The 14,095-nt window shown below is 35.4% G+C and overlaps 1 protein-coding gene across 1 annotated transcript in view; it reads left to right on the forward strand.

Annotated features, from left to right (window-relative positions):
• NSL1 (NSL1 component of MIS12 kinetochore complex) overlaps nt 1-14,093 on the forward strand; it is a gene marked incomplete at its 3' end in the record, with an annotated part of 27,168 nt that extends 13,075 nt beyond the window's left edge. The window contains exons 6-7 of the mRNA XM_029933373.1: nt 12,375-12,442; nt 13,965-14,093. Coding sequence (XP_029789233.1) covers nt 12,375-12,442; nt 13,965-14,093 — 197 coding nt within the window. The remainder of the gene's footprint in view (nt 1-12,374; nt 12,443-13,964) is intronic.
• Nucleotides 14,094-14,095: the final 2 nt, after the last annotated feature.

Consider the following 14,095-nt stretch of genomic DNA (forward strand, 5'->3'; position numbering starts at 1 on the left):
TTTTTCCTACATCCTCACCAAATCTTAGGTTGTCTTTCTGTTAATAATCATTTAATAGGCAGGAAGTGATATCTCACTGTGTTTTTGATATACATTGCTCTGATGATTAATAATGATGAGTATCTTTTCATGTGCTTTTTGGCCATTTGTTTATCTCCTTTGGAGAAATCTTTATTCAAATCCTTTGACCATTTTAAAATTGTGTTATTTATCCTTCTGTTGTTGAGTTGTAATTGTTCTTATTATACTCTGGAAATTAGTTTCTTATCAGGTACATGATTTGCAAATACTTTCTCGTATCCTATGATTTGTCTTTCACTTTTTTGATGGTATTCTTTGAAATATTCTTTGAAAGTTTTACATTTTGGTAAATCTAATATATCTCTTTTTTTCTTTTGATTGCTTATACTTTTATGTCATATCTCAGAAACCATTGCCTAATACATGGTCATGAAGATTTATACTTGTACATTTTTGTAAGAGTTTTATAGTTTTCTCTCTTACACTTAAATCTTTGGTCCATTTTGGGTTAATTTTTGTGTATGGTGTGAGGTAGGAGTCCAACTTCATTCTTTTGTATATGTATGTATAACTGTTTTTAGCACCTTTGTTGAAAAGGCTATTTTTTTACCTCATTGAATAGTGTTGGCAACTTTATTGGAAATCAGTTAACTGTAATGTGCGAGTTTATTTGTGGATTTACAGTTCTATTTCATTGATCTCTATATCTATCCTTAGGCTGTTTGATTATTAAAGTTTTACAGTTAAGTTTTGAAATCAGAGCGTACTTTGATTCTTTTGTTCTTTTTCCACTTTGTTCTTTTTCAAGATTGTTTGCCTCTCGTGGGTCTCTTCAATTTCCATATGAATTTTAGAATCAGTTTGTCAATTTCTGCAAAGAAGCCAGGTGGCATTTGGATAGGGATCATGTTGAAATTATAGATTAATCTGGAGTAAGGCTATCTTAATACTAAAATTTCCAATCCATGAACAAAAAATGTTTTTCCATTTATTTAGGTTTCTTTGCTTTTTTTCAACAAAGTTTTCTACTTTTCCACACTTCATTTGTTACATTTATTCCCAAGTATTTTATTCTATTGATGCTAATATAATCAGAATTTTTAAAAAATCTTATTTTCACTTTGTTCATTGCTATTATAAAAGAATGGAATTGACTTTTATTTACTGATCTTATATATTGCAGCATTGTGGAACTCATTCTAATTTTTTTAGTGGATTCTTTAGAACTTTCTGTATAAAATATTATATCATAGCATCTGCAAATAGTGATAGTTTTATTTCTTCTTTTCTAATTTGGTGCCTGACATTCATTGTTGATGAAAAGTCTCTTGACTCTAAATGCCATTATTTTATAGATGGTCTGTTTTTTCTTTCCTGATGTTTTAGATTTTCTCTGCATTCTTAATGCTCTGCAATTTTACGACAATGGGTCTAGATGTTTATTTTTATTTACCTAGTATATTGTTTGGTGTGTACTTTTTTCTTATTTTTTTAACATTGAAAATGACTTTATTGCTTTTTCTTGATTATATGAAAATACATTCACATTCTAAAAATGTTAAAAGATAAACACATTATGTGAAACCACATACTCCTGATTATTGCTGGACTCCCAAACTTTCAATCCACCTGCAAGATCATACTGCCGTACCTTGAGAACATATTACATATTCAGCCACTTTCCACCAAGTCCCTTACTACCTCTCTTGCCCATAATCTGTTAGCTGGATTACAGCCATAGTCTCCTCGCTGGTCTAGTTTTCCACACAGCATCCTAGGATTCCTTCTAAAGCATAATCAGGTCATGTCACCCCTTGCTTATCACTCTGTAGTGACTGCCAGTCCTGCTTCCCTTGGTCTACAAGATTCTCTTTCTCCCATTTCCTACCCCTTCAGATAATCATTGTTAACCTGGTGTCAATCCATGTATCCATTTTTCTCTACTCATGTAATCATACAGGAGTATATATGCACTGGACATTTGGGGATAATATACTTTACAGGAAATTGATTCATGTATTCAAAGTATGTGCAGTTTACTCTTAAGTATATGGTGGAAGTCTTCTAATTCAACTGCTGAAAATCCGTATTAGTATTTTAAATTGTTATATATATATTTTAATTGTTATATTTTTATAATTAGTTTTTGTGCTAATTAGTTTTATAATTAATTTTATAATTAGTGAAGGTAAGTTTAATATGAAGCTTTAATAATCAATAGTTTATATATAGTAGTAAATGAAAGTCCTCCCAAGTCTTCCTGATCCCACACACCTTCAAATAGACAGCTACTTTAACTGTTTGATATGTCTGATTTTAGATCTTTAGTTTATTTGTTTTTGTTTGTTTGTTTTTTGGGTTTTTTGAGAGAGAGAAAGTGTGTGCCCATGCATAAGTGTGAGCAGGGGAGGGGCAGAAGGAGATGGAAAGGGAGAATCATAAGCAGGCTCAACTGTGAAACGTGACCTGAGCTGAAACCAAGAATCAGACCCTTAACCGACTGAGCCATCCAGGTGCCCCGGTAGATCTTTATCAGTGTGTTTGTTCTTGGGCAGACAGGCATAGGTTTGAGTTATATTTTTATGTAGTACATAATACCTTCTGTAACTTTTTTCAACTCAATAGTGTAATAAATAGTTCAACTCTACGTATGCATTTTATTGGTAATTTCTTTGTACACACACACGTAATTTTATTTAAATATACACATGCGGGGGCGGGATATGTGTTTTGTTTGCGTCCTCTTTCCTCCCATCTTCCACTCACATTTCCAAGTATACTTTCAATCAGAGGACTCCCATCTTCTAGAAAATCTTAAACCTAATCTTTAAACTTCGCTTCTTTATCATTTCTTCTGTTTTTGTATTATTCTCATTTTTATTTGATAATTTATTTTCTGCTGTCATGTCTGTTATGATTTCCACTAGTTATATGAGAATCCTAAACTTATAAAATTATTTTCAGATTGTTCTATTTTTATGCCATCTACGGTAAATTTCTCACCTTCACATTAGTTATATTGGCATTCAATTCATGGTTGTGATTTTTTCATGTATTTTGGAATTTTGATTTGCAAACACTCTTTCACTAAGGTTATTTATGTGCTTATTTTTTTGTCACTGCCTTTCCCCCATTCCTATCTAGTAGTTGTCTGGTTGCATTTCATCTGCACCTGAACAGTCTCAGGCAAGAGCCAAGCCTGCATTTGCATCACGGGGCCCCTGGTCCAGTGTAACATTGGAGGTACTGGATTAGTCACTAAGTCAGCAGGCAGCTTGGTCCAGGCCCAGGCTTTGAGGCCTTATCTGCATCCATCACTTCTGATGTATGCCTCAGCTCCTGACCGTGGCTAATGGCAGGTCTTTTTCAGGGTAGGAAAACTCTATCTCAGCCCTTGGTTTCATACAGCAAAGTTGACTCTATCATTTCCTGCTCCTCTGGGGCACTTGGGCCCCTTTTATGTTACAGGAAGCAAATTCCTAGTTATCTGCCTACTGGTGGGCCTGCAACTTTGGCCTGACTCACAGCTTTTTCTCTTCTACTTTTTTATGGTTCATAGAAATGTTTATTTTGTATATGCTTTAGGATATGTCTTTTTAGTTTTCAGTATTTATCCCATGATGGTTTGGACAAAGGTGGGGAGTTTTGTAAATTTCCAGGACCAACTTGACCAGACATCTACTCTTAAAAACATAAATCGGCTTTCATTCCTCACTGAAAATTCTAAAATCTTCCAATTAAAAAAATATATGGGGCACTTGGGTGGCTCAGTTGATTAAGCATCCAACTTTGGCTCAGGTCATGATCTCACTGCTCATTTGGCTTCAAGCCCTGCTTCAGGCACTGTGCTGACAGCTCGAAACCTGGAGCCTGCTTCAGATTCTGTCTTCATCTCTTTCATCTCTTTGCCCTCCCTTGCTTGCACTCTGCTCTGTCTCTCTCTCAAAAATTAAATAAAATATTAAAAATTTTTAGAAACCAAAGATGTATACGTATATGCGTATATATAAAATACATTTCAAACTTCTTCACATTCCCTTATATGATCTGATCCCTACCTACCTTTCCAAATTCATTTCAGATACTTTCCTTTTTTCTGTAGCCCTATGGTCCACCTTTCAGTTCTTTGAAAGTATATCACTTTCACACATCCTTTTCCCTGGTGCTTCTAAAGTTGGCATCTTCTCTTTTTCTTTCTCATTTCAATGGTACCTCCTCAGAGAGATCTTTCCTAACCACCTTAACAACAATAGCTTCTCCCTAGCACTCCATCAAAATACTTGTTTATTTCCTTAATAAACTTGTTTACAATGCATTTGTGAATTTTCTTGTTATGGTCTCCCAAAAGTGAAAGTTCTGTGTGTTTGCACTTTGTGTTTGCATTATATGTGGCCAGCCTATAGCACCATGCTCAATAAATACTAAGTGACTATTATTCATATATTCAGTACAGTACATTTCTTGAATGTCTACTATATGCCAGAACTGTTCTCACTGTGAAGGAGATAATGGTGAGCAACATAAACAAGGTCCCTGCTCTATGGAGCTTATGTTCAAGTGGGAGAAGAAAAGCATAAACCAATATAAAAGTAAATAAGTAATTACTTAGAGGGTGGTGTGTTTAGGTAATGAGAAACGCTTTCAGAGGAAGTAACAAGGAACTCATGACAGTCAAGAGGAAGAGCTTTTCAGTCAAGGAAAAGTTAGAATAAGGTTCCTAAGTCAAGAGCTAGTTTGAGTATTTATGGAGTAAATGACCACTGAGACTAGAGTGAGGGGAATAGAGGTGAAGAACATTACAGAATAATGTTAGAGACGTGGTCCAGGCCAGCAAACACAGGCTAGGAGTTTGAAAATACATGGTACCTTAAGAGAGAGACAACTCTTCAGTACTAATCATGCTGGTAAGGAGCCGGTGAGCGTGGATGCAGAGGATTATGTGTCTGCTACCTAGAAGGTGTGTTCAGCAGTTCTGTTCAATGTGTAGCAAAGGGTTATCTTCTAGAATGTCATAAATCACTACTTAGTGTTTTGTTTCATTTTCACCAGGGGTGCTACTTTTTAATTCATGGTTCTTATTCATGCCTTTGGTTATCCCTTTAGAAAGGGATATCCTTTGGTATCCATGCTTGCTCATTCTTGTACATAAAATACATTGAAAATAGAAAGGAAGACCTCAGTTAATATTTTTTTGCTGGATGTCTGAATTTGTGCAGGCTTTTAGAAGTTCATGTTTCCCAGTTTAGTCAGTGCAGTGACCTGAAAGCAAAACTAGGTTGATTACCCAATCTTTCATTTCCACTTTTTCGTTTCCCTATGCTTTAGGAGACAAGTGACTAGGGAAGGCAATGTCCTCAAGGGTGCCTAACTTCCACATTTTTAAGAGCAAACTTTTTTTTTTTAAATATCCTTGCAGCAATCCTCTGATTAGTTGTCTACCTATGAGTTTTCATTTGTCAGTTACAACCTTTTGTGATCCAATTAGTAAAACTAATAATTGCTTCTATATTGTCTTTTTTTGTTTAAGTTTTTTGATGTTAATTGAAGAGACTTTTCTTTTCCCCCCTCTGTCCTTCACTAAACATATAGTGATGACAAGGAGCTATTTTAAGTTTCTCTATAGTAGACTTGATACTTGCAGTTCTTTTGCTGATCCTACAAGTAGAAGACTTAGAGACAGTTCCTCTTCTTTCCTCATACTGCCAACTTGCTTAAGCCACTGTCAGTAACCACTTACAAATGGTTATATTTCAGAAATTCTTTGAATTTGAGATGCATTTTCCCCCCTGAAAAAAATTGCAGGTGGTATTATAAATGGGTAAATTTCTAAGCTACCCTTTAAAGACCCATTTTTTTCCTATAATGTAGCCAAAATACTACACATTTATGTTGAAAAATATTAGGAAAATCACATTTCAGATGCACGTTAGTTCCACTACAGATGTTTAAATATGATTTGGGGGGAGCAGTTTAGATCCCTAAACGCGTTTGCAGTGAGAGGGAAGTGGTGCCACAAAGATGTTCCCATGAAAGCAGTGGAGAGAAGACCGGCAGGGATGCTTCTGGAGGAGGCCTGTCCCCAGTCTCCTGCCTGGCAGGGACTAGCCCTCTGCGTGTGATACAGTCCTAAGTCAAATGTGTATGCTCTTACTAATGCAAAGTGAAAAATTGATTCAAAAATCTTGAGTGAGGGAGTAAAAGTTTATATATTTTGAAATTTTCTAAGATATTAATGTTGGAAAATGCTTTTTTGATGCATCTGTCAGCAACATACTCACATATGTTAGTGATAATCTTTAATTGTGTGTTTATTTCCCCTCTTCTTTTAGTGCTTTTTAAAATCTTTGGTTGGTTTTATTCCTAAAATAATTGATGTTCCTTAAAGGAATTTAATTCACTTAAAATAAAAGAAGGTACTATAACGTAAATAGTTAAAGCAGGGTTAACTCTAGAATTGTTCTATTTTTAGTTTTTACCAGATAGAATTTATTTTTATTTCAAGAGATTTTTAATATGTTGAAGCTAATTTTTGACCCTTTGTTATATTCATATGGGTATAATTCCAGACAAAGTGGCATTTTGGAAAGTTATGTATAGAATATAAAAGAGCATATGCTTTGAATTCTAGGAAATGTGGGTTCTAATTCTATTCTAGATCATTTCTCAGTTCTCATGGCTTCTGTTTTCTTATCTATAGAAGGCCTCTGATGAAACCTGCTTGCCTCACGGGGTTACTAATGGTAATCCACAAGATTGATTGTCTTGGATGCCCCGCACACTACTTACTATAGGAATGGGCTGTTCGGATTAAGTAGAAACAGTTATCATGCCATTGTGTTTCTCTTCTCTGTACTCCTATTTTCTTTTCATAGCCAAGTTTCTCAAAGAATAATCTGCAGTCATCAGCTTCACTTTTAATCTCTCACTTTTGTCAAAACATCAGTAGTAGTTAGTATTTATATTGTTATGACTGTATAAATGTTCTTCAGTATGAGTCAGGTAATCATTACTATGAGTATATTTCTTTCTTGAACAGCTTCCCATCCTTCAGAATAATAATTGCTTTATTTTTCTGTTTGCTTTGTTTGCTGGTGTGGCTATCACTAATTCTTTCCCAAACACTTCAATAGAACTATAAAATTCCTCTCAGTGTGGTAAATACTTTAGGTTATCCATCAAATCCGTTTTTAAAACATTTTCCTTTCTCCTGGAGATATTCCTCTGGGAGCCTTCTGTCTTCCGGTTCTAGTCAGGACTGGCTGCTCTCTAGGCCTGCTGCAGGACTTCTGTCCCATTTGTTCCTTTCCTCATCATCGGAGGAATTTCCTGTACTTCTGTTTTGAATACTGTTTCCTGGTTCCTGTGTTTTCTTCTTTCTTGATTTATTCCCTTGTTTTGGTATAGCACATCCTCTCCCATCTACCTCCTATTCCCACTTACCCAAGCCGTCCTGCACCAGATCCTCTTTTAAAGCAACTCTTAGAACATATATGAAACTTCTACTCTTCCTTCAATTTCACTGTTGGATTGACCTCATCCCTCTTTTGCCTCCACAGTGGACTCTTATCATAGTCTTAGTCCACCGTACATAATTGAGCCCCTGCTCTACATGTCAGGCATTGTGTTCAACACTTGGAGAGTCCAAGGTTAAAAGAATTCCCAAGGAAGTTTTAAAACTTAAGTTAGAATACAATGGTTCTCACTGTTGGCAGTACTGCCCCCTAGCGGCCCTTTTGAAAAAGTGGAGGAAGTTTTTGGTTACCACAGTAAAGGGGAGGGTGCAGCGGGCATTTTGTAGTCAGGAACCAGGAATACTAAATGACTTACATGTCCAGCACAACCGTAGATTATTCTGCCGAAAATTCATATGTGAAAATCTGTTTATAATTATCCAAGCCTGGGACCTAATTCCATTTTACACTTAAACTACTCGGTGCTTTTTATATTCTCATTGCTTGTGCAACAAATGGAGAACAGCTATTGTGTCTATCATATGGGTTTATAGACAATTTTTTTCAAAGTGGCATGTGTTTATACAAAAATTGAGAATCCCTTGGATGATAGATTATTTTGTAAATCATGCAATAACAATAAATATTAATTGCTATATCCTATGAATACAAGTAAGATGAGTTTCAAGAGTAAATGTTAAAAAATACTATGTTCATTATTGTGTGTATATGTTGAGGTATAACATACAATGCATAGCTTGATGAATCTATATTCACACATAAACATATGTAACTGCCACTTCAATCTAGATATACTGAGTGTCTGCATAGTTGGGAAACATGGGACAAACTTTTTTAGTCAGAAAGGGAGGGAGGGAGGGAGGCAGAGGGAGAGAGAGAAAGAGAAAGAGAGAGAGAGAATGAATCTTAAGGAGGCTCCACGCTCAGCACAGAGCCCAACGTGGGGCTCAGTCCCATGACCCTGGGATCATGACCTGAGCTGAAATCAAGAGTGGAACATTCAACCAACTGAGATACCCAGGTGCCCCAGGACAAACTTATTTTTAAACAGTATGTTACTTATATTTTCAAATAAGGTACCTGTTATGTTTTCATGTATATAACAAGTATAATTGAAAGTGTCTAAAAACTCTAAAACCAAGGAAAATAGCCTATGTATTGTATTTTTCATGTATTAACAATTGGACCCATTGCTTTAAATTTAGAAGTATTTTACCTAAAAAGGTCATTTGAGTTTAAAGAAAAAGATACTGAGTATATTATATGAAAGTAACACATATTTATCCTGCTTCCTGATTTTATGGACAGTCTATACTATATAGCATTTCTAGTACCCAAAAAAGTTTTCTTATCTTCCTTTCTGGTCAGTATTCCCTGGCTATAAGAGATAGCCACTATTCTGACTTACATCATTACATCATCGTATTTCTTCAGATATGAGGAAATATGATGTTTCTTTCTTTCTCTGTTAGTTAACATGTGCAGGAACGGTAAACAGAGCTAAAAAGAAACACAGATCTTTGCAGCCAAAACCATATTTTATCAGTCTATGAGATGTGTTAGGTTCGGTTACAACTTTCATATTCCCTTTTGTCAAAAGACAGCGAATTACTTAGCATTTCCAAAATTTTTAATTGAAAAGGGTTTTGGTACAGTACGTAGTTATTACAAAAGCAACAAAGTGATGGGAAATACGTAATAGAAGACTTGAGAATGTTTTAAATAGGACTAGAACCAAATGTTACTAAATTAATGGAAACATACAAAAGTAGGAATCTCATTTTCTTAATTTTGTTTAATGTTTATTTATTTTGAGAGAGGGACAGAGAGAGAGTACAAATGGGGGAGGGGCAGAGAGAGAGGGAGACACAGAATCTGAAGCAGACTCCAGGCTTTGAGCTGTCAGCACAGAGCCCAGCGTGGGGCCCGAACCCAGGAACCAGAGACCATGACTTGAGCTGAAGCTGGAAGCTTAACCAACTGAGTCACCCAGGCACCCCTCATTTTTAAAATAGAAATGATGTAAAAATACTTGTTATTTATAGGGGCGCCTGGATGGCTCAGTTGGTTAAACGTCTAACTTGAACTCTGGTCACGATCTGATGGTTCATGGGTTCGAGCCCCGCATTGGGCTTTTTTTGATAGCTCAGAGACTGGAGGCTACTTTGGATTCTGTGTTGCCTTTTTTCTCTTCCCCTCTCCCGCTCATGCTCGCATGCTTTTTCTCTCTCTCCTCTCTCTCTCAAAATTGAATAAACCTTAAAAATTGTTTTTTAACTGCTTGCTATTATTATCACACTAAATATTAAAAACTGTACTTTTGTATAATGGTAAATTATGTGAATACGAAACTTTTAATATTAAAAAATCTATTTAAAATTCTGATTACATTTTTGGATTGTTTCTGTTTGTTCTTACTTGGAATCTGTCCATAGAGGTCAACCACATATCTGCTCTGTAGTTTCTCATCTTCTTGTTTTGGCCCAGTCTATCCTGTGTTTCTCATTGCCTTTTGATGGTATGATTGCTGAAGTCTTTTTAAGTAAAAATATCTACTGAATGTACTGAATGTAGTCTGAATTAACAGTGGAATTTCTAAGTAGTATTTAATCTTACACCTTCCCATGTTATAATGTAAGGAATTATTTTGACGTGACACTTTTAATAAAGCCATCTAATTTGTAGAAATATTATACTTCCTAATTTTTACCATTTCAACAGCCTGTACTTTGTCTTGCTAGGTTATCTATACTCTATTATTTCCTTCTTTTTAATCATATTCAAATAATACAGACTTATTTCTTATAAAACAATAGTTTTTCTATTTCTGCTTACATGATCTTTTGTTTTCTATGTAGGATGACTTCGAATATAAATTGTCTTAAATCCAACTTTAGTCAGGATAAGGGGTACAAGTATTTGAGTACTTCATTATATCTTTTCTTCTTCCCTTGTATTTTTATTTATATGTACAGAACTACTATCTTTATGAAATATGTTCTAATTTTAGTATATGTGCTGCTGAAGCGAGCACACAAAGTATGTTCTATAGGGGGAAGGTGGGTCTGATAGGGTTGAGAAACGGTTTTAAACAAATCAGTGCAATCGTCTTCCAGTCACTCTGCTGGAACTGGACAGGACACAGAGCGAGTCTGTAGCAGGGGAGCGCTCAGTTCCCGCAGAGGGTGGGATTTGTGGCAGGGATCCTGGAAATGAAACTTGAGGCTATGCAGGAAAAGTTGAAACATTTTCAAAAGTACTGGCTTGTTTCTGTGTGTTTATGTGTCTTCCTCTTCTAACTTGAAAGTTACTTGAGGGGCAGAGACCATTTTTCCTTACTCTGAGTGCCCAGTGCTGGGTAGAATTCTAGAGTAAGCAAAAGCAGTGAATAATGATAGAAATCAGACGAGTGGTTGTTTCTTGTAGAGAAGGTTGATTGGGAAGGGGACCCAAGGGATCTTTGCAGGGTGATGGAAGTGTCCCAGGAATGATTTACATGTGTCAAAGGGGACTGAATGTTAAACTTGAGGTCTGCGTTTTGCTGTATGTAAATTGTACCTCACATAAAAAACTAACACATTTAGAACTATTCTTAGAAAGAGTCTCTAGGCTTCCTCAAAATGCCAAAGAAATCTCTGGTGGCAAAACTGGTTAAGAACCTTTTTCTGAGTCCATCCTGTTGCCTTTCCCTTTCTTTGAGTACCCTCTTTCTTCCAGCTGCTTTTGCTGTTTATTTCCTTTCTAAATGTATTCTACTTTTTTGACCTAAGAAAAGTTGGAAAAGAAAATAGCAGCTATGAAAGAAAAATTTTTTTGCTTGGCTTATTTGCCACTTTCTTGAAGCCAATAAGGTTGTAGCATTCCTATCCTGGGTATGAGTTTGCTTATATCTGAGTAATTTCCAATGAGAACTTCTCTTCTAAAAACTAATTTGTAGATGATATCAAAATGGAAGGATTTTTCTTATCCAGTTTTGCTTGGAATTTAGTAGGATTTTTATCCCTTTATATCATTGCATATGCAGTTCTGTTATGAAGTAGCCATGAACATTTGTAACAAAGATTGGAAGGAAATAAAATGTATTAGGAATCAGTAAAACAGCAAGGAAGTAGGAAAGAGCAGATGAACATAAGGGAAGGAAAGCAAAAATAATATAAAAACAAGGAAAGGGACCAAACGTAAGAGTCTCCTAAATACAGAGAACAAACTGAGTGTTGCTGGAGGGTTGTGGCTGAGGGGGATGGGCTAAATGGGAGGAGCACTGGCTGTTAAACACAGGGGATGAATCACTGGAATCTGCTCCTGAAATCATTATTGTACTATGTGCTAACTAACTTGGATGTCAATTAAAAATTGTTAAAAGAAAAAATAAACATTAAAAAATATTTTTAATTAATATTATTGACTATCTTCCAGATTTTCCCCCCAGAAATTCCATCTAGGTGTCCTTGATGCAATGTGATTGTTTATTCCAAATTCAAATGTGTTTTATGTGTCTAAATTCAGAGTAATACAAATATCAAATAATTAGCCCATATTTACTTTAAAATGGGATGATAGTGATTGAAGATGGTAAATATAGTGGTAGATCACGTATAGAACAAACACTAGGCACATAGTGTTAGGACTACTCCAAACAGAACTCTTGTTGCCTATCATACCTGTTTGTTTTACTCTACTGTTCTAACATTTCCGTAGTCTTTTTATTTATCTAGATAAATGTAATGGGACACTTGTTTTAATAGATTACAAAGTATACTAAGAAAGGTTGAGCTAAGGTGGGTAGTCCTAATGGAGTTTTGTCCACATAGCATCTGTGTATCTTTTATGACTTGGTATTAGATAAAGAACCTAAAATGCTGTTTGGTGGTTTCTTTGCAGCCTCTCGTGTGGAAAATTTAAAATGCAGAGGAGAAACCATAGCTAAAGAGATCAGTGAAGCCATGAAGGTAAAAGCTATATGCTAAATAGTTATAAAATGAATGAAATGTATAGCTAGGTATTTGCTTTCAACATCTATATGTATTTTAGTCTCTTGTAACAGGAATTCTCAGTAGTCTTTTAAGTAGATCTTTATGAAGAAATTTATGAAGTGACAATAACATTCAGAATAACTACCACTTAATAGAAGTATGTGCCAGTATATCTGACTTCTTTGAACATTGGTTATATTTTTTAATTCTGAGAGTTAGCAGTCTATCAGACTGGATAAACTTTAGTGAGGATTTAGGAGTCAGACACCATCTAACTGCTTTACATATATTATCTTATTTAGTCCTTACAATAACACTATGAGATAGGTACTGCTGATTTCCATGTTTTATAGTTGAGAAACTGAGGCTCAGAGAGGCTCTAGATGCCCAGATATATGAGTCAGACCTTATACCCTAGATATTTGGCTCCAGAGCCTTTATTCATTTTTTGTTTGTTTAGTTTTATTTTTTTGTTAGAGAGATCAAGTGCATGCACATAGGGGAGGGCTAGAGAGGAAGAGAGAAAATCCCAAGAAGGCTCCTCACTGTCAGCTCAGAGTCCCATATGGGGCTCCATCCCACGAACCATGTGAGATCTTGACCTGAGCTGAAATCGAGAGTCAGACGTTTAATCAACTGAACTACCTACGTATCCCAGTATACTCCTCACCACTGTATTGTGTATGCTGCATATCCAATTTGGGGTCTTAGTATTATTATAATAAAATTGTTTATATTCTTGACATTTATTTTATGCAAACAGGAAAACATTTGATTTCTAGTATATGAAAATTATTTTTAAAAACTCCTGAATCTTCCTTGTTCTGATAATTTCCTATAACATTCTTTTGTGGTTTGTTTGATTCCATGATTTTCTGGTGCTCATGCTTCTCCCATAACATGTTCTTTATCAGGAGTTGGCAAACTAGTGAGCCAGGCAAGAACCAACCTGCACTTATTTTTGTAAATAAAACTTTGTGTCCATTTCTAAAACTTCATGTCACAGCTATGTCCATCCATTTACTTATTGTCTGTGGCTTCTTTACATTACAATGGGAGAGTTGAGTAACTGTGACAGGGATTTAAGTCCCTTTACAGGAAAAATATACCGATCCCCGCCTGCTCTTGATCAGGATTTCTAAAATACTTACTGTCCTAAAATATAGAATTTCAGACGTTAAATCCTTGGCTCTGAAAGTCTGTTAACTTTCTGCTGCTGAAGTTTTTATTTTACTACTAGTCATTGTAGGAGTAGAACATACCTTTTTAGTTTTAGTTTTGGGTTAAAATTTCTCAGCATTTAAAATTAGTATTTAAAAAGATAATAAAATAAAATAGGTATTTTAAGGTAAAAGTGAATATCCATGACCCAAAAAATTAGGTCTTAGAAAAGCCTTGAATTAAAATCTGTCATATCTGTTTCTGTGTGGTTGTGTTTCAAACTGAGATTAATGGTATTACTGTTGCTTGTTTAACAAACATTTTTTGTTTGTTTAAGTCCTTGCCTGCATTAATTGAACAAGGAAATGGATTTTCCCAAGTTTTAAAGATGCAGCCTATTATCCAGCTCCAGAGAGTCCACCAAGAAGTCTTTTCCGGTAGTTACAGGCAACCAGATGTTAAACCTGA

This window comes from Suricata suricatta, chromosome 3 (genome assembly GCF_006229205.1).
Source record: "Suricata suricatta isolate VVHF042 chromosome 3, meerkat_22Aug2017_6uvM2_HiC, whole genome shotgun sequence".
Taxonomy (NCBI): domain Eukaryota; kingdom Metazoa; phylum Chordata; class Mammalia; order Carnivora; family Herpestidae; genus Suricata; species Suricata suricatta.